Source organism: Puntigrus tetrazona, chromosome 9 (genome assembly GCF_018831695.1).
Source record: "Puntigrus tetrazona isolate hp1 chromosome 9, ASM1883169v1, whole genome shotgun sequence".
NCBI classification, from domain to species: Eukaryota; Metazoa; Chordata; class Actinopteri; order Cypriniformes; family Cyprinidae; genus Puntigrus; species Puntigrus tetrazona.
In genome coordinates this window covers 16,938,277-16,965,625 of record NC_056707.1, presented here as the reverse complement: position 1 = coordinate 16,965,625, position 27,349 = coordinate 16,938,277, and the positions used below count along the sequence as shown (strand labels likewise).

Here is a 27,349-nt window from a genome sequence, read left to right as displayed (position 1 = left end):
CTTGCTGCACAGCGGGGCTCTTCATAGCCCCCTCTCCCGCCTCTCTCCCAGGACAGACCCCTTGATAGATTTACCCAGCTAACCCATCTTACTTAAAAAGTTCTCTCTTCTCTGCTCCAATCTGAAAGCTGTCAAGCGCACCTATATAGCGGTGTCATTTATCTAAAGGAAGACGCACGCACTTGAGACGCGGGAAGATGTCATCCGTTCAGTTGCGTTTTGGGATCTTCTAACGGGGGACTTGCAGTTGGCTTGCGGGTGGGAGGCGCTTTCTTTTTGGGAGGATCTCCAGGAACGTGATACCTTTGTACGTATATGTGTCTCAAATTAAACTTAAGTGACGTTGGGATTGGGACGTCTCTACTGCATTTTGTCTGAAGGTGTACTGCTTGTGCAAATGCGTGACCCCCTGGTGGGCTCGCGTCCGCTATAGGATCCGGGACCCGGACTGATGGGTAAATCCCATCTCTGCGGCATGCTTAGCAAAAAAGCAAAAAAAAAAAAAAAGCTTGATAAATTTGAGCCAACTCTCTCTGGGGCAAGCATAATTATTTTCTGATTAGATTAATTCAGTTATACTTTGGTCCTTTCCAGAGCCACCGGCGTGCCTGGAAGAAGCGCACTCAGTCATGCTAACAATTACACAATTAGCTGTGCAGTGCAAACCATGCAGGGAAATTCAGCTCCAGCTAACAATCCACCCTCCTACATGCATCGACCATAACAATTATCATTTGTGGGGTTTTATGGTTCTCTGATGCTGATGGGGGTTGGAATAATGTGAGTTCACCCTGATGTTTAACCCACCCACTCCTCTCTCATTATTTCTGCTCCATTGTGAATACCATAAACGTCTCGATAACCACAATGATAAACAGTTGAGACCGAGAAACAATTGTTCCAGTAATGGGGAGAGTAATTGAGAATATCCCTTTCTCAGTGCTTTGTAGATGCTCTTCAGGGACACATTGTCCAAACGGTCAACAGCAGCGATATTTTTTCATTTAGATTCACTTGTGAATGTGATTAGTTATGGAAGGATCCTTACTGGCTCTCATTATATGCCTGTAATATAAAATCAAGCTCTTTATTTTATATTGTACGGACACTTTCAAACACGATTACATCAATGTAGAATCTAATATTAGCTGTCAATTACTGATTTTCATTATATCCTTCTTTGTTTTCCTCGCAAACACATCTCACAGGTTTGGAACGATGTGGGAGTGGGCAAATGATGACAGATTTTTCATTTTTGGGTGAACTATCTCTTTAAAGTGCAACGTAGCAGTGTAGTGTCTGACCGCCACCCTGCGAGACTCATTTGGCGACACCATAAAAAAGATGTTTTAGATGTTTACGTATTTGTTGACTTGAATACAGCCATGATGCAATTATAATGATGCAATATTTACAGTCGCTAAAATGCGCTCAATCCACCACCCAGACTCAGTGAGCCGAGCTCGTTCTTGCTCAACACGGCGACGCAATGCAGCAGCTCTCAAATGACACAAATTTGTTTCTAAATACCAAGTTTTTGACACGGAGGCCATGGAGAAGTCTGGAATTTTTTTGCAGACGGTGGACCTTCTATACGTACTTTGTCTCGTGTCTCTCTGGAGCATTAGCATCTCTTTGTTTTGCTGAGTAGTTTGATGATAAACCCTCTGTAGCCAAGCCAGAATTCTCAGCAAGCTCACAAACCATCCTGAGGCTTTTTCACAGACCGGACGTCCGCAATGAGCATGCATTTTAAATTAAAGTTAGATGAAAAAGTAAAAAGCTTCTCATCTGGCCAAACGCATAATGAACGTAGCCTGCTAAACTAATCATGCTCTTCCAATGCAACAAGACAGGCGATAGACGCCAGAGATGGAAGCCACGTTTTCTTTTTATCCTTGCTTTCTCTCCTCTCGTCGTCCTAGTGGAGTGATAGCACCGTTGCGTTCTTAACCTCGCGTGTAGAGCGTGGAAAATAACTTGTGACTTGTAAGCCTAATTAAGGAATCCTCCCTGACCTGCACACCCAGGCCTCGTCAGAAATCTAACACCAGAGCTGATTCAACATGAGCTACACACCGGGCAGGACCCAGCACTAATGAATACTAATGAATAATAATTACAGGCTCTTTGGCACCCAGACGCACTGCAGGGACAAATGCTAATACGCTTTAAATGTACACCGCTAGGAATGACTAGCGGGTTCAACATGCGGCAGATTAGCCGAAGGGCCGATGCAAACTCAAGGTGAAGGATGAAACATTTCTCGCGGACGAAATTATGAGCATATTGGTTTGTTTTTCGGTGATGCGGGCGAAGCCATTGATCTAGAGAATTTAGGCCACATGAGAGCAGACGAATCTCGGGATGTGGCGCTCCTAGCGTGTCTGTTTGTGACACCTTTTAATTGGCAGCATTAGAGCTCATCAGCGAGCAGACTGTTGTTTGTGAGAGCGCTCTCTCCTAGCGCTTTTGTACTCGTTCTCGCATGGCAGGGAAATTAAACTTTGTGGTGTTATTTTTTTTCCCACTGTTTATTCTTTTGATCTGTGTGTACATTATTCGCAGCTCTTTGAATTTAAATTTCACTGTCATGTTTCTCTTTTCATCACACTGATGGTTGCAGCTCTAATAATATTCAGCTTTTAAGTCACTGCAGAATGTTAATTAGATTCTCTCTTTTTTTAATTAATACGTCCCTGCAGGTTTCCTTATCAAATAATTTTCACCACCGTAAAATCGCGCGCTTTGTGTCAATAAATTACTGTAAGATCTTAAAAATAAAATGACACCGAAAACAATAAGGTGTAAAAGATCTGTGTTTACGTATCGAGCGTGTTGCTTAACGCACTGCACATGTGATTCAGAAATGTTCATTTCTAAATCTAACCCAAGAAGTCATAATGCTTAGCATGCTCTTGCGAGGTTAGTGCAATGCAGTTACCTTACGCTTGTATTGTTGGGTATTAGTGCTAATGTGTGTTGCTCTGCCTCCCTAAATGCTAGTGTTGTCCAGCAGCTTCCACTGTCCCATCTATCATCTTCAGCGGTGAGCCGAGGATTCTGGGATAGAGGAGCCACGTACTGGGCTGTGATAATGAAAGGTCACAAAGGGGGTGGAGTGTTGAAATTGCTTTACTTTACAATGAAACATGCTCAGCCCAAGCAGTGCCATACCCGAGGAACGCGGTTTGAAGCAGAGGTAGAATTTCAAATGGTCTCATGGCCGCTGAGGCGATAGATTTGTTTTCGGCACTGTGCTGAATATGGAAGATGCCGAAGCCCTTTAGGCATTCACGTAGGTTTTGGTTTGTCACATTTTGTTCATTATTCGTAAGTGAAAATTATTTGTTCTTGTAGTTTAGTTCATTGGCTTAATTTTTCTAAAACCCTGTAAAAATAAAGTTCATAGTCTTGATTAAATCAAGTTGAATTTTTTAGTGCTTATGGCAAATATAATCTCTTTGCTGTTTATTTGTATATATTTTAACTTGATTATAACTATTTGAATTTGGAAATAACGTTTTATGTTTTTGACATTTAGCACCATTTTCTGTTTTATCCTAATTCAGTAAACTCTGCATGTCAGCAAAATGCACTCTGTGTTTCATATTAAGGTAATGGACTTCCACATATTTATTATCAAAATTTGCTTATATGCATTTATATAAATAAACCTGCCTGAAGTGTGAAGTATCAAAAAAAAAAATTGGTAGAAGTTTCTCCCAAAAATATGTGGCGGGGAAAAAAAGCGAGGAAACATTTCACTGTGCTCACTGAAGAAAACTGATATTCGCAGACCAGAAAATATATATATTTGGCATTTATTATACTTTATAATGAACTGATTCACATCTTGCTGAGAGGTAATTAATACAGGGAAATCTTGAATTAAAGATGTAAATCTTGACACTTTGGCAGGGGGGCCGGTAAGGGACAGTAGTCTCCAAGGCCTGAATTATTCTTAGCATAGACCAATTAACACCATGTATCTTCTTTTATGTTCAGTTCAATTAAGAGCCTTTACGGTTTTTAAGTTCTTTTCTTCTTTATAGTTGGAGAGTGTCAGAAACACAGATCAAAGCCAAACGCAGCAGTCCGTGCACCATAGGTAAATCTGCTTTGCATAAGAATCTGCATGTTGCTACGAAGGTTTTCATTCCAATTTTACATGAATTAAAAAACAGGAAGGGAGCAGAAATGAGGGAGAGAACCCACAAAGCAGTCTATTAATCTGCTCTCAAATCTCCCTATATCTACTACTTTGACAGCTGAGTACCTCGATAGCTCAAACCCCAGTAGACCGACAACGGCTGTAGAGAACAATTTTACTTTTTGTCATTCCACGACCGTTCCTTGTGTTTTATTTTGATTTGCAATTGAGACGGCCAGGGTTGAAAGTAAATAAGTGGGCCTAAATTATTGCATTGTGTCTTTTAAAAAAAAAACACCTGGATTCAAGATAATGATTTGCAGTTTATTCGTTAATAGAGATAAATGATCAACAAGCTGCTATTTGTGTTATTTTTGGAGGCAACCAATAAAAGAGTGTTTGTCTCTGTCCTCTTCATTCTTTTGTTTTTTATTTAGCTTTTTTATTGGACTGACAGTTGTGTTTTTCTCACCACGGGAGCTTCACACTTGATGTTGAAATTCAATCTCAAAACCTGTTTCGAAAATTACTGCACTCGCTAATTTTCCTGCTGGGAAGAGTGTCATGCCTGCTTTATGCTTATATTTATTTTACACTGGCCACTGTAGATTTCATTCTTAATTATGCTTCTCTGGCAGATGGATAGTTTCTTGAAAAGATCTCCGCTGCATGCTGTGTTAGAATCATCCAGTGATATGGTATGGTCAACATATATCATAATCATATTGAGAGATGACGTCCAGGAAGGGGCACAGCCTCAGGGTGGATAGATGCTTTCAGGGCAACATAATAACACAAACAACCTGTTTTTCAGCACCCCTAATTGCTGAGCTTTAATTGTATTAAGCAGTGAAATATCAATAAATCAATGGGCAAATGAACTGGGCAACTATGAGCAATGACTGTTTAGTGTTGCTCTGTATTATTCTATTGATGTTCCCACTAAAGGCCGTCCTTGAGATATTGAATGCTATTCAACCCAGGCGCTGACATCATAATAGAAGGCAGCGTTGAGCAGTCTGGCCGTGTGGACAGTCACTCTCTGCCGCATGCTTTTCTCACTTGTAGGCTTGCTTTTGGAAACCTAGAACGACGCTAGTTTTGTGAAGTGTACATTTAGACTTTTATTTGAATAATAAAAGTTATTTTAGCAAAAAAATTCAATTTTCATCTTTTCATATAACGTACTGTTCTTATTTAAGGCTGACGTTCATTGTGCAGTTTCTTAGCTGCGAGATCTGATTATATGGAATCGACACAAGACAAGAAAATTTCAATATATAAAAGTGTAATTGAGACCATTACGTTAGCTGAATTATTCTATAACCAAATGTCGATTCTGGACCTATATAAATATAAAGGGGACAACAGAACACACAAATGTTTTAATTTATGGGTAAAATTACACATATATTTGTTTGAATACTATATTAGAAAAATTTAGTTAATTCTGTCCTCCAAACTACAATTAGGCCCACAATGAGAAATCATATTTTAAGCTGTGTTGTGACATCATAAATCAATTACAATAATATATATATCAATACAAGGCTCAGCTATAATATGTCATAAAGCTAGATAGTATCGTATACAAGAGTGTATTAACACAACGACATTTTTTTTAAATGCTGGGGAAGTGATCATTTGTCTATATCATTTACATTTTCTTTTCTGTTTCTTTCACTTTTGTGTGCTTTTATTTATATTTTACTAATTTAGCTGAAAATTGTAATTGAGTAATGATAAGCTAACATTGTGACAACCCGCACCACTACAATGCCAGTGTGCTCGATTGAATGTATCCTTTTTTTGGCCAGTTATACTGGAAAACGTCAATACCCGTGTGTAGTTAAGATTTTTTTTTCACAGAAATACCCTAAGAAATATTAAATAGTGTATATAAAATATAAAACAAACATGGACAACTAGACCCAGTGTGCCCTAAATATAGGCTATATTTTCATTTCAGGACAAAGAAGCAGTCAGTGACCCTGTCTTGCCGGTAATAAGTTTGACAGAAAGGCTTTTAATGTTTGATATCTAGAGATATGTAAAAAGTCATGTGAAAAAAAAAATGTTTGTTCTTGACCCACTATTTTTTAAGAATTTGTATGATGTGCGTTGTAATAAAAGCTTTGATGTTTTTTTTTCCCTTTGGTAAGTTTATTTTAAGCCTATTTTAGTGCTCTTTCACCTTCATGTGAGTGTTTCTGACTGTTGACAAATGCCATTTTAATCTAATGTTCAAAGATTTTTTTATAAGATAGCAGGCTAATTCAAATATCAAAATATTTTGGCAGGTGTGATTTCTTTGTTGGTTTGTTTTCTTACCCTCGGTGTCTCTAAGTATTATTAAGTAAAAATCTTTGCTCTGTTATCTGTTTGAAGATATAAATAGCGTGTACTGCCATCTAGTGGAGTAATTATGAAACAGCGTTTTTAAATTGAACTTCAGACGCCGTACGCGCTAGCTAACTTCTGACGAGCTGCTCCAGTGACAATACACACATTTCTTTTTTTGTAATGTATTTTATTCAGTCAGGAAACAAACAGGCTTAGCCTGTGAAAAGTTGGCAAATATTTCTGCCACTTGTGTAATCAAATTGTGTATAATGGTGCTGTGGCTGAAAACAATTTTAAGAAAGCCAACGTTGATCTGTATCAACGTGCGTGTCCTTTAATTGTCTCGCAATTTGAGTAAACAAGAACAAAGAGCAGCGAAAACGAGCAAAACATGTTGCAAATCAAGCATGCAAATAAGAGGGTTTATTCGCATATCCTGTGTGCACTAGCACAGTGGGAATCAGTCAGGCTTGTTCTCGATGGCCCTCTTTTTCCCTGCTGTGAGCAACGTGCTCTGTCAGTGATTAGCAATAACACAGACAATGAATGTAATTTCTGTAGGAGGGCACATGTGCGATATCAGACCTCGAATAAGCACACGTATGCGCACACATTTCTGTTGTCTGTGCCTCCCATACACAAGTACAGATAGTTTAAGACACGTTTCTGATATTTCACATCTGAGCGATTTCATATGCTTACAGCCTCCTGCAGATGCAGATTTCCACAGATGCTTGAGAAGAGCAAAGCAGGCCGTCACTGCAGTCTCCACTGTCTACATGCTGCACAGGTACACACGCTGCTTGCTCCCGGGGTTGCTAATGTAATTGCTTTACATTGATTCTGTCCGACTAGACGGCTTGTTTTCATCCTTTTTCAAGGAGCATTGCCAAGACTTTAGCCTCTTGTGATGTGAAAAGTATGTGTCCTTTTCAGCACATATCAAACAAATACTTCCTCACGTGATACGAAGACTGAGAAGGGTATACTGTCCTCGAAAAGGTTTTTTTTAATGTCTCGTTTTACCATACAGTCAGCCATATCTGTTTCCATGGTACCGTACAGTTGTAACTGAAGCACTTTGAGTGGATTGACTCACGGCCTAATTATAAGAACTAGATCTTTACATCCCCAACGTCATGACGAACGTCTCTGAGAAGGTGAGGTGGAATAATGTTTAAGGAATAAGACAGAACACGTTTCCATGAGATCATGTGATCTGACAGACACAAGGCCCCGGAGCTGCAGATATATATGCATTTCCATAAAGCGCTGAAATTTTGAAAGAAGAAAAAAATAAACTGAAAAAAAATTATAACTGAGAATACAAAAAAATTGTATATTTATATTTATAGGCTATATGTTTAGGTAATTATATACACACACGTATACACACACTTGCACTATATACACAGAGACCCGTACTGAATGATATGTATCTATTGTAAAAGTCACATATGTATATACATAGCCTATGTCTCTGCACATGAACCAGATGGAAACACTTGTTAGTGTGAATTTTTGAGAACTTTTGGAATTTTTATCACACGTACCGAAGATGCTCACAAATTAGATCCTGCTGTGGTCAAAGGAGACATTCTTTGGCAGAGATAAAGAGAATATTGCCTCTATTGAAAGATCACAGTTTGCTGCCTTTGATAAGGCATCACTGAATTTTCATGCTCATTAAAAAAATTACGTTTCAATGTGTGATTAATTTCATGACAAATTGTGGCCCGTTTAAAATAATAATAACATAATCTCTCACATTAAATGGTTATTATTAATACTTAGGCAGAAAAAGCAATTCAACACAGTATTGCTGGTGACAATTTGCCTCATGTTCAATTCGAGCTCTAATTTTGTGGTCCGTTAATGATTGTTAATTGCAGTCTCTTTCATTTTATTGCTAGCTGCTTATTGTCCTGTGCATACCGGTGAATAGAAATAGTTTTTTACCTACACAAAAAGTGATCTACTGTATAATCTATAACCTAAACAGTATCTGCCTAATTGGTTTGTATATATATATATATATAATTTAAAGACTAATTGCAGTTCAAATTCTGAATATCATTCATATTTAAAAAAAACTAAACGTGAACTGTGCTGAGCTCAGAATGTATCCCTGAATGATAGTGTTTATGACATTTAAACTGTATTTATACTTCCATTGATTTTCGTGATGCAGAGGTGAGTTAAATTCTCAATCTACACCTTGTCACTCACATCAATGAGATATTACACTACTGTAAATACATCTGAACCACAACTACCACAGTCTGCCTGAGCACGGATCCACTGATAACTATGATGGGAGTTGTTGGACTGATTCTTCATGCAGTCAAATCCAATGCCTTCTAATCTTCTTCTGCTTTTTCTGAATTATTCAAAGAGATCTTGAAGCAACAGAGGCATCTCGACAGCGAGCAAAGCTCCCTATGAGAGAGCTTCAGATAATGTGAAATGAATGATGAAATTCTGGGAGCTGAAATGAAAGAGTGATGTGATGCGTGTTCAAAGGTGGGGCCCGGGTCCCCAGGCCCCCGGGGGCTCAAGCAACCTCTTTTACCTTTTTTAACCAGGGATGAATATGCTGTAATGTCTTTGGCAAAATTAACTTAAACCTATTTCCACATTCACGTGGCACGTCAGGGAAAGAAACGGCTCTTTGTCCAGCATTATGGGGGGAATCGCATGACTTTTCTTCTAATGTTTGAGGAAAAAAACTTAGATTGAAATCTCAAGTCAATTAATAGATGAAACACATTTTTCCAAAATAGGTTACTCATTTTTGTAGGAAGTATTTAGGGGGCAATTTAGTTAATGCATGAAATAATTCACGCCATGATGTAATGTTCATTCCTTTTTATCTTGAAAGGAAACTGGCTTATCTGCCTTTAAATGCAGTTAATAGCACATCAACAAACAAATAGCTTTAAATACTGTGATGTTCTTCGATTAATATTGATGACATGCCACTTGACCTTGGTACTTGAGAGTGATTAAATAAAACAATAAAAGGAATATGCGCATAATTGTGTTTACAGTTCAGTACCTTGCTGTAAAACAAATATAAAACTTCTCTGTGAACCTAAAATGGAAATGTATTTTAGTCTTATTCTCATGCAACGTGCTTGTAAATCGTATCCAGCACTCAAGCATGAGACCTGAAAGGTTTTTCAAAGTTAAAAGCAAAAATAGATATTGTGGTCTTGCCTGGCGATGTAGCCAAAGAAAGATGTGTTTCAGATTTCTACCAGTCATCTGATATATCTGTGTTTTAGGCATTAATGTACTAACTGATATATAATTCTTCTTTAAAGGTAGTAATAATGAACATGCTTGTGTGGGGTGGGTGTGTTCTGGTGAAATATGATCTCTGCAGGTCATACAAACTATAAAAAGTGTTAACCTGCAGTCATTTTTAATATATATATATATATATATATATATATATATATATATATATATATATATATATATATATATATATATATATATATATATATATATATATATATATATATATAAAATCAGTTTTTCATTTACTCTTTTCTTATCGTTGTTTATACAAACACTATGTATTTTCTGAAACGTAAAAATAAAAAGACAGGTGCAATTAGAAAACAACTAAAAGATGGTGTCTACTATTAAAAACATTTTCTTTTTTGAGCAATACAAGTTCCCTCCATACTCCTCAGTTAGCATCAATATAGCATAAGAAAATCTCCATGGATTTTCAAAGGCATAAGCATCGTTCCCTTTTCCCATTGTGATCTCAAATAAAGAATCCAAACATCTGAGAGCAATTGAAGTGTCTTGTGAAATCCATTCTTCCCACCAAGCATTGATTTATTATGTGAATTACAAATCTAAATGTTTTTTTGAATAAAGAGGGCGTCCTTTTGTGCTTTTATTAAAAATCATGAGGTACAGGGTGGAATAACTTTTTAAGGATTTCAGACTGTGCTGATGTTTCCTTTAAGCGTGATGTTATTACAGTTGTAGTCTAGTTTAAACATTTTACACAGAGATGGTTGCAAGGAAATCATTACATGAACAAAAAATGTCTGTTAAGTAAATAGCCTAAAGTGGTGTTATTGTAAATTTTAGGGGCATTGCAGGCTCCATAATATTATTATTATTATTATATTATTTTATCAGTTTAATATTGTGATCATTATAATATCGTTTTGTTTTTGTCTAAAGCTGTTTCTACTGCATGTTGAGAACTTTCATTCAGCTTCTAATGTAAATAATAACAGACCTACATTTTAAATGAAATATATAAAGCAAGTGAGAGTATTCAAATAAAAACTTATTTTACTTAATAATATAAATACTCCTGGGGAAGCACAATAGGTGAAAATAATAATAATAATTGTCTAGCTGTGGTTATTTTATCAGCAAAATCGAAACGCTAAGATCATAGATTAAGTAATTGTGTTTGAACAATAATATGTGTCCCTTACATAAAAACAAAATAGAATAAAATAAAAAAATCGTTCACTTGCTGATGATGGAAAAATATTGCATGGGACTGCTGCGTAATATTTCTCTAGTAACTTTTTCACCTTAAGAGACGTAAATATTTCCTTTTAAACAGTGATTCGTTCGGAGTCGAACAAGATCTCAAAACATTCACTTCATCCAGCGACTCCCATTATTCGACTCTCTAATCCATTTAAACGGTTCCTCAAACAGTTCGAATGCGTTCTTCTTGCGAATCGGCTCGAATGATTCCCTTAAACGATCCGCTTTAAACGAACGAGTCGTTCGCGCATGAACTCTGCTCTCGCGATATAAACTTTCCCGGTTACCTGAGGAAACGAGAGTTTGATTCAAAGTGTACCCGTTTGAATGATCGAAAACAAACATCCAAAACGCATCTTAATAACAGAAGGTAGAGTAACGCCAACCGTATTTTTTTAATTCTGAGGACTTTAACTATTAAAAATACGTTTCTTTGCCTGTGTTGTGGAAAACTGGTGGTGTTTATGTAATTATTTACCCGTTAGCTGTGGACGTGTATGCTTTGTGTAGTCAGCTAGCAACAACAACAAACCGTCACAGTTTAGCTATTAGTTTTATTAAAGCGCTTTCGTTTGGCTTATATGTGGAATTATAGAAAAATAAAGTGAACTTGAATGACAAGATATTTTCGCTGTTTTCTAGTTTCGACTTCCGTCGTGGGATGTTTAGAAACCAGTTTACGCTGCAACATCATAGTTACAGCTGTTATTTATATTGTAAAAGGCGAAATACGTGAATCTTTTTTGCATCGTGTAAAATTTTTTTATTTATGACAGAAGAAGCGAGTTACCACAGTTTTTCAGTACTATCAATAAAAGTGACTATAATGTTTGGTATGACCTAAATTACTAATATTTGTAGTAATTTTTGTAAAGAATAAGTTAATTCATGAAGCTTGTTTGAGAGTAAAAGAAAAACAAGGAGATGTTTGTTTTGTTTATTTAGAATTATAATAGTTTAAAAGTTTTCTGATAAAGCTTGGGCCATTACAAATGTTACTAATAAATAAATATTGCACATTTTTCATTAACATCTTATATATTTTTTGTATGCATTAATGAGCAAGCTTTGCTGACACAATGGCATACACTTGAAGTAATATTTATATACTTGCACTCATAAAGCTGCATGTATATTAATAGAAAAGATGATTAGTTATTTTGCGAATTGCTTAGTGCGTGTTTCAAACATCTAAATTTAAGGATTTTGAATGTCCTTTGATTTGTTCTTTAGGTTATTTCTATTTTTGGGGGGAGGATCTTGGCTGCATGAAGCAAACCAGAAATGGCATCACCACAAACGCTTCAGCCTGTCCTGAAGATGAAGGTCGACGAGCTCTTTCTCTTTTGGTTGAGTGAGCCGAGTACTCAAGCGATGCTAAAAGACTACCTCAACAAAATCAAGAATGGAGAAGTAATAGAGCTAAGTCATGCTGATTTCAAGGGCACAAGCACTTTGGTATTAACAGAAAATAACAACAACAACATTGCCTCAAAGATTAATGCTACAGAGAGAATGACTGCGGCCCTTGGTGCCCCGTGCAGCCCTCCTTCAGCCACCCTGCCATCTGCGAGTGGCAGCAATAACAGAGTGGGAGTGAATGCAAGGGCCCTGCGACGCTCTGTCAGCACTAAGAAGGTAAAGCATCTGTGCTCAGCACTCTCTTTACAATGCAGTATGACCCCAGTTCTGTCACTTTGCAGACTTTTATATCCAGGTCTGATCATCGGACTTTGATGCTTTTCACCTGCACTTCTAAGTTAACACATGTGGGAGCAAAATCTAAATTGATCAAACATTTTCTTTTAATTAACTTATACTATACAAAAGACTTTTACAAACAAAATTAAGTACAAAAAGTAAAATTTTAATGGTATTCAATAATAATGGAAAAATGTATTGGCCTACTTTAAAGTTGGCCAATAACATAATAATGTGATAATTATTATTTTTGTTTGTCTCTCATGTAGAACACCACTTTGACTTTGAACATGCAGTACACGCATTTATTTAATGAAAATGTATTAAATCACATTAGGCTGCATTGCAATTCCTGTTTTTCCATTTCCAAATTAAATACTGATATGATGAAATGAAAATGATAATATAGACGTTTACTATGCTATTTAAAGTAGTTTTTAAAGGTCTGTTTACAATCCTACATTCAATAAGTGATAGTTCTGTACGTTTTAATGACATTCAGGCTTTTCAATTAATACACATATTCCTAAATACATTTTGCACACATCTATATCAAGCTGTTTGAGCCCTGAATAGTCTTAAGACGTGTGTGCTTATCCCTCATATCACACTAAAACATAAACTAAAAAAGTGTGGTGAAAACGTTTTTCCCACTAGTTAATATTTCATGTTGTAAAAAGCATTTGCCAAATGTTTTCTACATGTTAATATAGAAACTGCTCATTTAAATTGGTTTAATAGGAAATTAAGGAATGTTCTCATGATGGTCCCACACATTTATTAATGGCCATTTTATCACTAAGTGAGGCTTAAACTACTTTTCCCCAGTTTAGCCACAAGAGGATGCTGAATGGCTTTTGCAGCTCCTGGTCAGTTCGTGTAGGGCTCCTGCATTGGTCAGATGAGCTCTGTGAACCCTGCGTGTCTTTTGTGTAAAGTAATCCTGTTCATGTGTGGCTGAAGGTGGGCGAGTCTCTATGCTGTCAATCCCTGGAATGGTAATGACTCTGTCATCATGAGCTGTCCAGCGATGCTGGTGGACTTGCTGCTGAGGTTTCAGAGCCTTTAAATTGGATTATGCAGGAATATCTGTAATTAAAGCAGTGCTTCCATGATACTTCCTGCTGTCAGTATCAGATCAATGTGTCATTAAATTCGCACACGTCTTATTGGCCTAATAGGAGGAAGCTGATATCAAGAAGGCTTGTCCATAAGCAGCACTGATGCACCTGTGGAAATTAAAAAGCTTATGAGATAAAATTAGCTTTTGATGTGAAACACAAGAAGCCCCTGTAATTTGTACACGGTACAACAGAGGACATTTTTCTCTGTCTTTAAAAAGTCTTATTTCAAACTTAGATTTTGCACAATTAGATTTTCTTTAAGGGTGACAAACAAAGTTGCATTTTGAGGAAAGACATCTGTTTGCAGTGAATGTAAATCATGAGCAGGGACATTATCTGACCGGTGTGATACTTTATTGTGAAATGCTAAGCAGATGTGTCTAGGCTTTGATTTCCATGTCCAGTTATTCTCAAATGCTTTGGTGATCCTACATGCTGATGGAACAACTGTTGGGTATTTTATGGTTTTTGGCATGGTACAATCAACATGTGCCCACAACTTGTCACAATGTATTACAGAGATCCCATGTGGTCTATTTTAAGATGCTAAAGGAATTCCAGAATACAAATACATTCTCCAAAGTATTAGTTAAAAATTCAATTAACGTCATGCTGATGCTCATCGGAACAACTGTTCCAACTCTGACACAGGACACCGGTAAAGATAGCCTTGGTTCCACTGTGCAGGAATTAACTACTGAGAATTTGGCTTACACTTCATAGGCAGTTTACATATTTATCCATGGTGTAATACAGTATGCATAAATTCAGTCAGATGCTGTTAATGGTCAGCATAATTGGGTCTCTGTCATCCCTGGCTCCTGATTGCAAGGTGAGAGGTCATTAAGGCATGTTGCTTGGAAAAATATCTAAGTGTCTTTCTAAATATCAAAATGTCTAAGGAACCATCCATACAGTTTAGTATTTTCTCTTTAAAGTATAGGTAATTTAAAAGCATCCATTTTGTCCGAAGTATTACTTTTAATCAAGTTTTATATTAGAAATCAAGAGCATTTTGTTCTCTCTGAAGCACATTTCTGCCTCGTGTTGGTTCTTCCCCCTTAAATATGTTCAAATGATATGCAGTTACAAGAGGAGTTTGGCTTACGGCTTTTATTTGAAAGTTTGGTTTGACTTCTGATAAGTTTATACTCTTACAGCCTCCTACTGGCACAGTTAACACACAGTGTTTATATTTTTTTCTCCCCTCCAGCACTTGAATTGTAGCATGTTTGTTAGTGCTTCTCACTTTTGCCTTGCTGGTCATCCTCTCTTCAACCACTTGGCTTTACTGACTGGACACAGAGCTTTGTTTGGAAATTGGCACTGTCTGCGCGGACAGCTGCCACCTCTTGTTCAGGCAGATCTTTTTCTCGTTCTGTTAGTACCAGCTTACTCTGACAGTGGAGAGTTGTTTTACGTATAGCACAAACACAGAGTCCAATGGAAGGGAAAGTGCTGGTAGGAGAAAACTTTCCAATAGAGCCAGATGACAAACAAAAATATTGACATGTTCACCAGCAAGTTGACTTAGGCCCTTTTGTTTTTTTTCCCTGTTTATTAATGAACTGATGATCAAGGACCTTTAAATGTAGTTAGTGAGAAAATTGGGCTTATCAAACGTGTGCAGTATCCTGCTATTGGACAACAACAGGAACTGTTTCTACAGGAATGAGTGGAAGAATGTGGACTGGTTGATCTGACATCTAAAAATACTTATTTAAGCCAGGCAGGGCTTTATTTTTGCACCTCTTTGTTTGTTAGATGCTCTGGCTCCAAACCTTCAGTGCCTATTCACTCACTTTTATGACAGATCAGTTGTCACTAAAGTCTGCTTTTATTAATTCAATTAGTTTTCAAAGCAGTAATGGGCATAAGAAAGGGATTTTCAGATGCACAACAACCAGCCTCAAAGGTTGAGTTTCTTTGGATCAGCACAGTTATGGAGAATTGACGTAATTGCAGTCAGTCTGGGAGCGGATGTTTGTTAAAGGACTGAAGATACATTTGTTTCTTGGGGTTGCCTAAACAGAGCATGTTGGGTCTTTTAATAGTCCTCAACTGCTTCAGCCATCATTCTTTGAATTCAATACTTCTACAGTGTGCTACTAACTAAGACTTGTCATCTATAATAAGCCTCGGAATGGCTGGAAGCTGTAGCCTTGGAAAGCAAAATAAACAAAACATTGGCAGTAATGCATGTGTAGGGTTTTTTTTCACCATTCAGGGCCAATTCAGGCTTTGTACATTTTTGCCATAAATAAATTGTTGACCATAGCTGTATAGATGGTTAAAAATTTTTTTTTTATTTTTTTCCCCAACCATGAACAACATAATGTTGGAAAAAATCGTATCATAATCATACATTTTAATATTGTAATTTTACTGTTGTTCTATAAACTAAAATAGACAATAATAATGATAATAATTACAACAGCTCTTTTACTACATTTATTATAACATTCAAACATAGTGTTTAAATTTGGATCTGTAATATGTTCTATATATTCAGAATTCTCTTCTACTCAGCAAGGCTACATTTATTTGTAAAGTTATACATGCCTGAATCAGGAAGGAATATTACTTTAATTGAATTGTTCAGTGTTAAGTAAATATTTTTTTAATTGTTGTTTTGTTTCTTTTAAAAAGCAAGACAAAACCGTGAATAGCACATTTTGGCTATATCATTTATGCAAAAATTTAAAAAAAGCATCAATGTTCTTCCTTCAGACCAGTGTTTTGTTCGGCTTCAGCTTCGATGCATCCCTAGTGTCTTTCCCTTAATAGTAATTGAGTGCTGTTTTCAGACTGATGTAAATTCCTTATTCCTTTGTCCATAACCATAGCCATATGCATGACCAACAATATGGTACATTAAGGTACATTGTCTGCGTGAATCTGAAGTTTGTGTCTGGTTTTACTTGTGTATTCTGACATACTTCAGAGAGAAACAAAATATTGAATGATGAACATAGAGGCATTGATTGCATGTAGTAAAGTATCCATTTTATTCAGGAATGGACACAGTTGGAGGGGCATGGTTAAAAATTTCACTCTAATGCCCAAACTGATGTTATCAGAGAAGGCCTGTCATTTTAGAGAAGATGAGCATTTTCAGATTTAGATTATAGATTACTAAGGAAAACAATTTTTTTTGTGAATTGTTCACCACAAAAGTAGCAATGCGGACAGAGAACCTGTGGTTTGCGTGACTGCACCACAACAGCTAATGTCTGGATGCGGCCATTAAATCGTTTGAAACTTGTCAGTACATCATAAATGGAACACAACAGTTTTCGGTTGGGAATTTGTTGCGCTGCATCCAGTTTAGACAACAGAACCTATTCTGCTGTGTTTTGTTGCGTTGAACCGCTCGTGTCCGGTATAGACATGTTGTTAGCTGTGTCAGTCCACTTGTTTGGTGTGTACCAGGGATTGCATTGTAGCATTCTCACTCATTCAGGCAAACTGCATTAATGGAGCAATCGCACCAGAGTTTGTTGTAACTGATTATTATATGTGTCACTCTGGACACGCCTTGATCTCCTTATTGTCGTGATACGTCACGCAACATTAGTGGTGATGAGAGAATCTGTTTAGAAAGGAGAAATCACTCTACATATAAAATATCGGTCACAAATTTACAACTTTTTAAATATAGTGCATCTACTAATAATTAAATCTGTTTCTACTAATAAAAGTAATCTGTTTTTACAGTAGCAAATATGTTAGAAATTATGTATTGCAAAAAATGCCAACTTGTATCCAATGTACTTAATTGAAGCACCGTATTGTTACATTTTACTTACCTAAATGGCTTAGGTTGGCTAATTACTGATGTTTGTTTATTAATAAATATATAAATGCTTACATTATTATCTAAATATGATGCTTTTTGAAGTTTTGCACAGTAGGTAGCCTAGACACTGCATTACTGTTATACAGTGAATATGGTATGATGTTTTAATTGCTTGTTATAATTTCTTCCCATGTAGAACAGGCCCATGTTTATTTTATAACTGACGTAAATGGGTACAACTTGCACACTACTAAATATTTTTTTTGTTGCACCATTCCGTATAAACGGAATATTTAAGAAAGCACCTGTTTAGGAGTAATGGTTTGAATAAAATATCAGACTTACTCGACAACGTCTTTCAGGCATATTTGATGATGCTGACATTTTACAAGTAGTTAATAGTGTGGACTTGACATTCTAATTTAAGGAAGAACAACCCTTTCCTGAGCTCTGCACAATTCCTCTTCTAATATCTTCCACCCCATGCAGATGATTGTGTTGTATGTTTCAGATGCAAAGTGCATTCAGTTCTAATCATATAAAAAAAAAAGATTCAATTTCAATTTTGGAAGAATCTGGGTTTTTTTTAAGCTTTTAGCTTTTGTAGATTTGAAGTATGCTGATCTATCAGAACTGCTATCCTATTTGCATTTAATCTGTGTTGTTCTTAGTAGCTGCTGTATCTCCTGGATACAGAATCACAGGCTTCCAAGTGAGCAAGTTTGTGTCTTTACATAACCTCTATGAGAGCAGTGGAATGCACACTGAAAAGGGCAGATCCACCCCCCCTCCTCCCTCCACCAATCTCACACAAACACCCTCGTCCTATCTCCCCAGTGACTTTTCAGGACAGGACTGTATGACCTCTGCCAGCCACTATTGGATGTATGGAGCAACAGGCAGGGCTGTAATTCAGGCTACTGCACGGCTGAAGCAAGCAGCTGCCGTTCACCATTAAGAGAGCTAGTGCTCTGATAAAGACAGGCAGAGGAGTGTCCTGTGGTGGGACAGTCGCTGAGCAAGATTATCCTGACCCCGGAGTGCATACTGTCTGCCACACTGGCTCCATTAGCCAACAGCAGCATGAGAATGAAGGAGATCTCTTTACGACAGGACCCTGACCTGAGGAAGGAGCTGGCACTGCTGGCACGCGGCTGCGACTTTGTGTTACCCTCTCGCTTTAAGAAGAGGCTCAAAGCCTTCCAGCAAGGACAGGCAGGTTGTCTTATGTGTTCTATGTGAAGCCGTCAGACTGATCATGTTTGCTTAATGCTATTGCTGTCAGACTCCATGGCGATGTGATGTGATCTTTGTATTTATTAGATGTGCGGTTATAGCTATGCCAATTGTAGTGTTTGGGTTTTTTTAATACCTGGGAGGCTTGAGGATTGTCAGTGGTTTTAAGAGCATTCAATTGTTTAGGGTTATGCAGGAGGTTCTGTCTGCTCTGTGCTGGAGTTGATGATGGTCATTCCCTTTTATAGACATGGCTGACACTGACTGAGGAAGGCAAGATTAAACACATTTATCTCTCCCATAGGGGTAGACTTAGCAGAATCCCCTGCGTGCCACATCAGAGAAAGACTTTCCAAATGTGTTAGACTTCAATGCGGGCTCCTAAAAGTTAGTGTATCTGAAAGCAAACCTTAGCTATTTTGTTTGCTGTTATTGACGAGTAGCAGTGGACTTCTAGTAGACCTATGTTATGGGTGTCTCTAGAATGAGGTGAGGTAGTGAAATATGTAATGACTTAGTAAACTGTCAAAATTACCACACAACACTCAAGCTCATATAGTCGTTAGATTTTATTTTATTTTTATTTTTTGGTACATGTAAACAGTTCCTGAAGATGTTGTTTACTGAGGTGATATGACTGTCCATGTGATGTCTTATTGCTGCATAAAATACAGCTGCATAGTTAACGATGTGGCCTTGTGTGATTTTATCATTTTTGTGTTTCTGTTGCATTGTGTAGTTGCAAAGGATTTTGTCATTTTTTTTTGTTGTTTTTTAATTTGACCCAATTTGCAATTACTTTTTTGCTATGTTTAAAATGTTATGAAAAATCTTAGAGCTGGTTTGAAGTATGACAGTGGAGGTTATGAATATCTGCTTCCATATCACCGTAACCAAATATTTGCCAGTTAAAATATTTACATCGCTCAGGATAAAACAGCAGCACAGAAGGTCAGGTTGACTGGAGCCTGAATGTCCATGTGTTCGTTCAATAGAGAAAGCCAAATGGGTCTTGTTCAGTGTAATGTTACTTATTCTAGAGAGTGGATTTTGATGGAGTCTCTTTTTTCCTGTGTGGAAGTTCTAGGGGGTCAAGATCTTCACAGCTGCAGCCTGACACTCAAATAGTTGAGGTTTTATGTTACTGTGGGAAGCTGAGCCTTTGGAAAATCAGTAATAAGAGGAATTTAACCACAAGTGTTCACAAAACATTTGGGCCTGAAGGACATTTTGTCATTTGATTAAAGCCATCATACTGTTGTTGTAAACACTTTGGTCACATTTTCACATAATCTCCACATATATATAAGTTTTCATCTACCCACCTCTGGGTCATAAAGTCTGTTCTTCAATTGTCAATTTTATAAATTTTAAATAGATTTTTTTTTTTTTTTTACATACTAAATACTTGATTAACTTGATTTTTGATGTAGTTTACCATGCCAAGCTAATGTTTCCAAAAGTAACATTTGCAAGTCTGAACCTGTGGTCAATCATAAGTTTTGTAACTGTTTAAAACTTTTCTTTTCATAACATGATAGCTAATAGATTTGACTCAAGGGCAGCTTAGCACTGGTTATGACACTGTGGAGAGATTCCTGTTTAACTTCATCCAGATTCAGCCAGAATTCATAGTTGGTTATTTACATTATGTACTGGACCTATTTTCTGTTAACAGGTGGAAGTTCTCTTTATATATATGTATGTATGTATATGTATATATATATATATGTATATATGTGTGTGTGTGTATATATATATATATATATATATATATATATATATATATATATATATATATATATATATATATATATATATATATATATATATATATATATATATATATATACTATATATGTATATATACTGATAGATAGATAGATAGATATACCCTTAAGGAAAACAATTTAAAATGCTAAATGAAAAGGGTTTACCCTCATTTTGTATTTAGTTTAGTCATGAATGAGTCACGGCTCATGTTTCAAACCATTATCCACGTTAAATTGTCTTATCCTTCATGTCATCACATGCAATTCTCGTAGGATTTTTATTTATTTTTTTGTTGCAAGCCTCCTCCTTAAATTCGTCTGTCAAACTAGTTTTAAACTGTGTGTTTTATGCACTCTGCGACGACTTAATTAAGCCATCACAGTGAAATGCTGATTGAGGTGCAATTTTTAGAGCAACCGTACATCTCTCCCACGATGAGTCTTGTGGCTAATGGTTATTATTTTTGTCTTTTTCAGCAGGCGCAGGCTAAGAAAGAAGAGCCCGTTACACCAGCTTTAAGTGAAAGCATTCCAAAGTTCTACTTCCCTCGAGGACAGCCCCAGGCCAATATCAACATAGACAATCTTATTTCCAAGATAGAAAAAATATTTTCTCAATTTCCTGATGAAAGAGTCACTTTAAAAGACATGGGGCTGGTCGCCAAGGTAAGTGTGGTTTGTAACGTGCCAACCTTTTATCCGCTCTGCAAATTGTTCATTTTGTGTAACTAAGGTATAGCTGTTTACAAGTTTGAAGGTTTTACTTTTCCTGTAGCCAGTGGAAAAATATCACCAATGTTTATATGTTGAAATACTTATCCTGAATAGAACCCGTCTAAGTAAACGACGGGATTCAGGAATTTAAACAAAATGATTTATAAACATAATCATTGCTAATTAGCCCCATTTATAGTTTCTACTCCACATGTGAAAGATGTAGTCATAATGTCCAAGCACTTAACAGAAACCTCTGATTGAGCTCAATTGCCCATTTAAGAGAGAAAGGTTATAGTGTTGCATTTTATTTCGGAACACTACTGTAACATTCAGCTATCAAAACTTTGCCGTCTGTTTGGCCCTTATTTTTTAGATAGAAATAAGTCATTTTAAAATTCATTACATTTTGATCCATTTTGTCAATCTGACATTGCATTAACAATCTATTTCTGCGTGACACTTTTGTCTCCCTGCAGGCCTGTGAGAGCCCACTCTATTGGAAAGCTCCATTGTTCCATGCTGCTGGAGGAGACAGGAGGGGATATGTGTCCGTTCACAAGTTTGTGGCAATGTGGCGAAAGTAAGACAATAGTTCTCTTCACAGTGCCTTCTCACATTAATATCGGCTGCACATGGTCCTTTTTAACAAATGTGGTGTGTGGATGTCCTCTGCACCTTAGCTCTTGTTAAGAGAGCTCTGTGTGAACAATTTTGGTGATGATATTTTGTACAACGATACTTACATTTTTTTTTTTTTTTAGATGTCCCTGTATTGCTTTGATTTTTATTATTATTTTTTGTGTGTGTGTGGCTGTCTTGGATATGCTCATTTAAGTTTAAACTGAGAGGGAGAGCCCATGGTATACACAAGATTATCTTTCAAATCTTTTTTAATCTGGGTGTGGGGTCTGTGAATCTGTAAAGGTTGAAAACTCTTGTTTTAAATCATTATTCTTCCATCAATGCATGTCAGAACTGGCTGAGCGTGAATTCTGGAGCCTCATTTGTAGATTCCAATAATCTAAAGACATATATTTGAAGTGAAAGGTTTTGGAGACCATATTGCTCTTTGAAAGGGTGAGAGGGAGCCTGAAACCATCTGTTTCCTCCCCACAGAGTGCTTCAGACCTGTCATGATGACGCATCCAAATTTCTTCACCTTCTGGCCAAGCCTGGCTGCAATTATTTGGAACAAGAAGACTTTATTCCATTCCTGCAGGTACAGAGTTCTGGAATAGAGACCTACCACTGAGAACACAGGCGCACACAGGTCAAAATGCACCAAGCACTGATGATTTCAGCATTATTCCTTTTTTATGTACTTGCAAAATTCCAAATGTGACGCTTAACGTTCTAAAATAATTTTGTGCAGAAGTGCGTTCTTTGAATTCAGTGATGGACGTGTCAATAATATTTACTGGCAGGATTGGCCGTGCACCCTGGAGGAGATGCATTTTGGCGTGCGCACTTTAATTTGTATTGTGTAGCTTTAGCAATTGCTTTGACTGTTTTGATGAATGAAAAAAGTATTGTTTTGGAGTAGATTGGCCTGTTCCCGTCTGCTCCTTTACAGCAGTGATTTATGTGTTTTTCTATTGTTTAATTTCACATGGGGAAGGGTCACAGGGTCTCACACCTCCCCCAAAATAAGTTGTCGTAATTTATCGCCTTTTACGCATATATACCAGTATTTGACTAGGAAACATGCATGAGTAAAATCTTTTTCTTTGCTGAAGAATGCACTAGATGGAAAAGCCAGCAGGCCATATGTATGCAGAGAGCGAGACTGAAACTGATGCACAAGCTAAAAACTGAACTTAGCCTTAAAATCACCCCTTTGTTCTTAGAAGTTTAATACCTTTAACATTTCCACACATCTTGTACCAGCGCATTAGCCTCTGCAAGTGTACAGGCTAAAATGATTCGCCTTTTCTCTGTAATCTAATCCAGAGCCTCTTTGCACACAAATGGATTTAACATTGCTTGGGTTTTTTTCTTCTCCTGTAAGCCTGCGACAGTTATTATATGCTGACTTTGATGTTATATTGGTGTGTGAATCATTTTTATACCTTTTTTTTTTTTTTTTTTTTTTTTTAAGGATGTGGTGGATTCACATACAGGTCTGGCATTTCTAAAGGAGGCTTCAGACTTTCACTCACGCTACATTACCACTGTAAGGAATACTTCCAGTTGTGTATTTTTCTAGTAATTCAAATGCTTTTTGTATATTAAGCATGGATTTGCACCATTAACTAAAACCTCAAATAACCTGAACAGACTGTATATATATGTATACTGTTGTTATTATTATGGTACACAGTTGTCTGCATAAGTCTGCACAGTTTACAGATCAGCACTGTCTTGTTGAATTACTTCAATCAACCTGATGTTCAACAAGGTGCTTTTTCTGCCAACAGGTAGTCCAAAGAATATTTTATAATGTAAACCGCTCATGGACTGGAAAAATAACATGTTCAGAACTCAGAAGAAGTAGTTTTCTACAGGTAAATATGTTACGAGTCTATATCTAAGACTAGTGGATATTTATCAATTTATTTTCATGCTAATTAATAAATGTAATTCTAACCAACGTAACAGAACAAATTGTATGCTAAATATAGTGTTTTAACACAGCCTACATTATTTTTATATTAATTGCTGATTTGTTATTATTTTCATTGTAGGTTTCAAGTTGTGATTTTGTTGAAAATAGTTATTTTGGAATTGTTTACTGCTGGTTTTTCTAAATTCAGGCTGGCCACTGTACAATTTGGGTGAATAAGTGGTGAAAATGTTTCCCAACAGAATGTAGCACTTCTGGAGGAAGAGGAAGAGATTAATCAGTTGACCGAGTTCTTCTCTTATGAACATTTCTATGTTATCTACTGTAAGTTCTGGGAGCTGGATACGGATCATGACTTGTACATAGACCAGAGAGACCTGTTGCGACATAATGATCAAGGTAGACCATCACACTCTTCTGACATACTGTTCAACGATTGGCTGCTTATTGCTGGAGGTGACGTTAAATATCTCTTCTAGCAGCACTTGACTGCATATGTTTCTGTTTGCTGCAGAATGAGTTTAGTGAATTGAATGAAGTGCGTAAAATTTTAACATTTCATTTCCTCTAGCATGACGGCATGTCTGACGCTCTAATCATTTTATCTCCTTTCAGCCAGGTTCAGTAATGATTGTGTCTTTTAAAATGATAAAATAACGATATTAAATCACTGTCTTGCTGTTGCAGTTTACAATATTTACAACCTTTGACAGCAAATTATTACCAAGCTTGAGCATTTTCTGTGAATAAAGTAGAAGACTGTGATGTGATTTTTCTGCTCTTTTTGACAGCCATATCCCACCGAATGATTGAGAGATTATTCTCAGGAGCTGTAACCAGGTACCATCTCTCATATTTCAGATGTTCTTTTGTTTCTTTTGAAAGCTTGCGTGTCATGTCACATTATTATAGATTTTGAGTTCTGTGGTTAATTGTACTCCGATGCTCAGGGACAGAAAGATTCGCAAAGAGGCCCGACTGAGCTACTCTGACTTCGTATGGTTCCTCATATCTGAGGAGGACAAAAAGACTGAGACCAGGTAACTCAAATGACCTTCCATCGTTGCTTTCTTGATAATTAATCAGTTCTTCCTTTTGAACTGATAAAATTTTATAATTTCCCAAAAACGTTTAACATTGTTAAAATTCAAACCTTTAAAAACTAATTAAACCAACTTTGAATTATTATATTTTATTTACATAAGCTGCTTTTTATTCTTGCTGGTTGAGTAGCATAGAGTACTGGTTTCGCTGTATGGATCTGGATGGGGATGGAGTTCTATCCATGTATGAGCTGCAGTACTTCTACCAGGAGCAGTCTCAGAAGCTCGAGGCCATGGCCATTGAACCACTGCCTTTTGAGGACTGTCTGTGCCAAATGTTAGACATGGTTAAGCCAGAAATCCCAGGTATTGTTTTAACATGATGAACTTAATGTTAAATTGAATTTCATGCTGGTCTGTCATCATTCTGAAGTAATCACACATCCTTACTTAAAGTGAGCAAAACAGTAAAAATTGCTTGTCGCGTTTGCTTTTTTTTTTTTTTGTCAGGAAAAATCACTCTCAGGGACTTGAAGAGATGTAAACTTTCCCATATTTTCTTTGACACCTTCTTCAATGTTGAGAAGTACCTTGACCACGAACAGAGGGATCCCTTACTGGCTGCAAGGGTAAAGAACAGTATTAAACACAGTATTTATATTGTTTTATGTTTTGGTGACTTTGATTTAATACTATATATAATCTGCATATATAATTTTATAGGATGCTGAGACAATGGGACAAGAAATTTCTGACTGGGAGAGATATGCTGCAGAGGAGTATGATAACTTGGTAGCTGAAGAAACTGCAAACGAGCAGTACAATGATTGGTAAGACTGCATTTCTCACCGCTGAACTGCCCACAGACCACAATATTATCACTGCGCAGCATCATAGATGATAGATGCCAGCAGCCTCTATAAACTGTACAGGACTTCACCTCATGCAGCAGTTTTAATAACATTAGTCCACTTTTGTCATTTGCTTTATTGTCACTGCACTAAATCAGTGATCAGAGGGCTGAGGTATCATGTGATGCTTTTAGGATCAGCACAGACTTCTAATGGCAGGATGAGTAGAGTTGAAACAGGTAAGACACTAGGTGCAGGGTTCCTTCTGTGTTCTTCCCCCACTTCTGTTCCTCGTGGCTTCACCTGGTCAGTGTTTAGGTCATCACGTAACAGATTAAAGTATGTTTTACAGTTTCGTCATACTCCAGTTTTATCAGGTGTCTTTTTAATGGCTTGCATTCACATATCAGTTCCTAAACTCCTTTGCCCTCCAGTTGGTTCTAGAAGTTTATCCATATGAATATCCTCTCTGATTTTGACTTTTATTTTAAGCATCATCAAAGTACAGGACTTTGTATAAATTCCATTCCAAAGGTATGAACAATCCAAGGATTGTGATTTGATATCATTGATTAAATCTGTTGGGCTAGGTGAAATACATTGTCATTTTAATTCAACATACGATTTTTGCTTCTTTTCTTTTTTTTTCCAGTTATGACAATGTTCTAGACCCAGTTGATCACATTACCTGTGCGTTTGACCTGCGAAATGAGAAGAGACATCTCTTTGAGATTCCCAACCCTCACTGTAACCTGGAACTGGATGAATATGAATACGAGGATGATTTTGAATGACAGCCGCCTTCACACAACACAAGGCTACAATCTGCTAGTGTGTAGAACAGGAAGTGGACCAATCCTGCTCTCCAGTACTGATGTCGCCTGGTTCAGCTAACCAAGGCTTGAGAGTGTACAGATCTGCTCCCCTAGCCACTGGATAACAGACTGTCAACCAACAGTCTGATGAGGATCTGTTTAGCTAGACCGGTTGTGCTGGCCCAGTCTCTGTCAGTCTGACATCAATGCACAACCACCTTTCTGAAACAAATGTAGCTGCACTGTAGGCTTCAAGCATCTACACTGGAACCAGACCGGTACACTTGAAATACTGAATGTGCACTAAGTTTATAAATATAATTACTTTTAATGCACAGATTTGGCCAATAAGACATTCCAGAGATTCACCAAAGTGATTTCAGCTTGATTTCATGCATGGTTTATTTCTCATGGAGCCCTGTCGACTTGCCTTATGTGTTTGAGGGTCACATTAATATGTAATAATGCAGTTATTAGACTGACATTTTACTGTTTGTGTTTCTAAATTATAATGTATTTGTACATATTTGTTTGTTCTAAACCTTCAAGCTTCAGTCCGGCTAAATGTTTTCAACAAACCATGTTTGTAATTCTATAGAAGTGCTTCCTAACAATTTGTTTTTATTATTGTGAAAATGAACCTTTTCACCCGTCTTAAAGATTTCAATAAAGTATTAAAACAAAAGTCACACATTC

General features: G+C 36.9%; 1 protein-coding gene across 6 annotated transcripts; it reads left to right on the top strand.

Moving 5' to 3' along the window:
* Positions 1-11,276: 11,276 nt before the first annotated feature.
* ppp2r3b (protein phosphatase 2, regulatory subunit B'', beta) lies at positions 11,277-27,342 on the top strand. 6 transcript variants are annotated; one of them, XM_043248949.1, is made up of 15 exons: positions 11,277-11,402; positions 12,266-12,445; positions 12,530-12,670; positions 21,142-21,330; positions 21,858-21,961; positions 22,498-22,600; positions 23,480-23,554; positions 23,799-23,885; positions 24,187-24,343; positions 24,736-24,784; positions 24,895-24,984; positions 25,178-25,353; positions 25,498-25,616; positions 25,711-25,817; positions 26,491-27,342. In XM_043248949.1, exons 2-15 carry the CDS (start codon positions 12,317-12,319, stop codon positions 26,630-26,632), a joined length of 1,668 nt encoding a protein of 555 aa, XP_043104884.1. In that variant the 5' UTR covers positions 11,277-11,402; positions 12,266-12,316; the 3' UTR covers positions 26,633-27,342. The 6 variants fall into 6 exon arrangements, with proteins under 6 accessions (XP_043104884.1, XP_043104887.1, XP_043104886.1 ...); XM_043248952.1 differs by adding an exon at positions 26,033-26,077 and having other exon boundaries at positions 12,266-12,670; positions 26,491-26,626; XM_043248951.1 differs by adding an exon at positions 25,997-26,077 and having other exon boundaries at positions 12,266-12,670; positions 26,491-26,626.
* Positions 27,343-27,349: the final 7 nt, after the last annotated feature.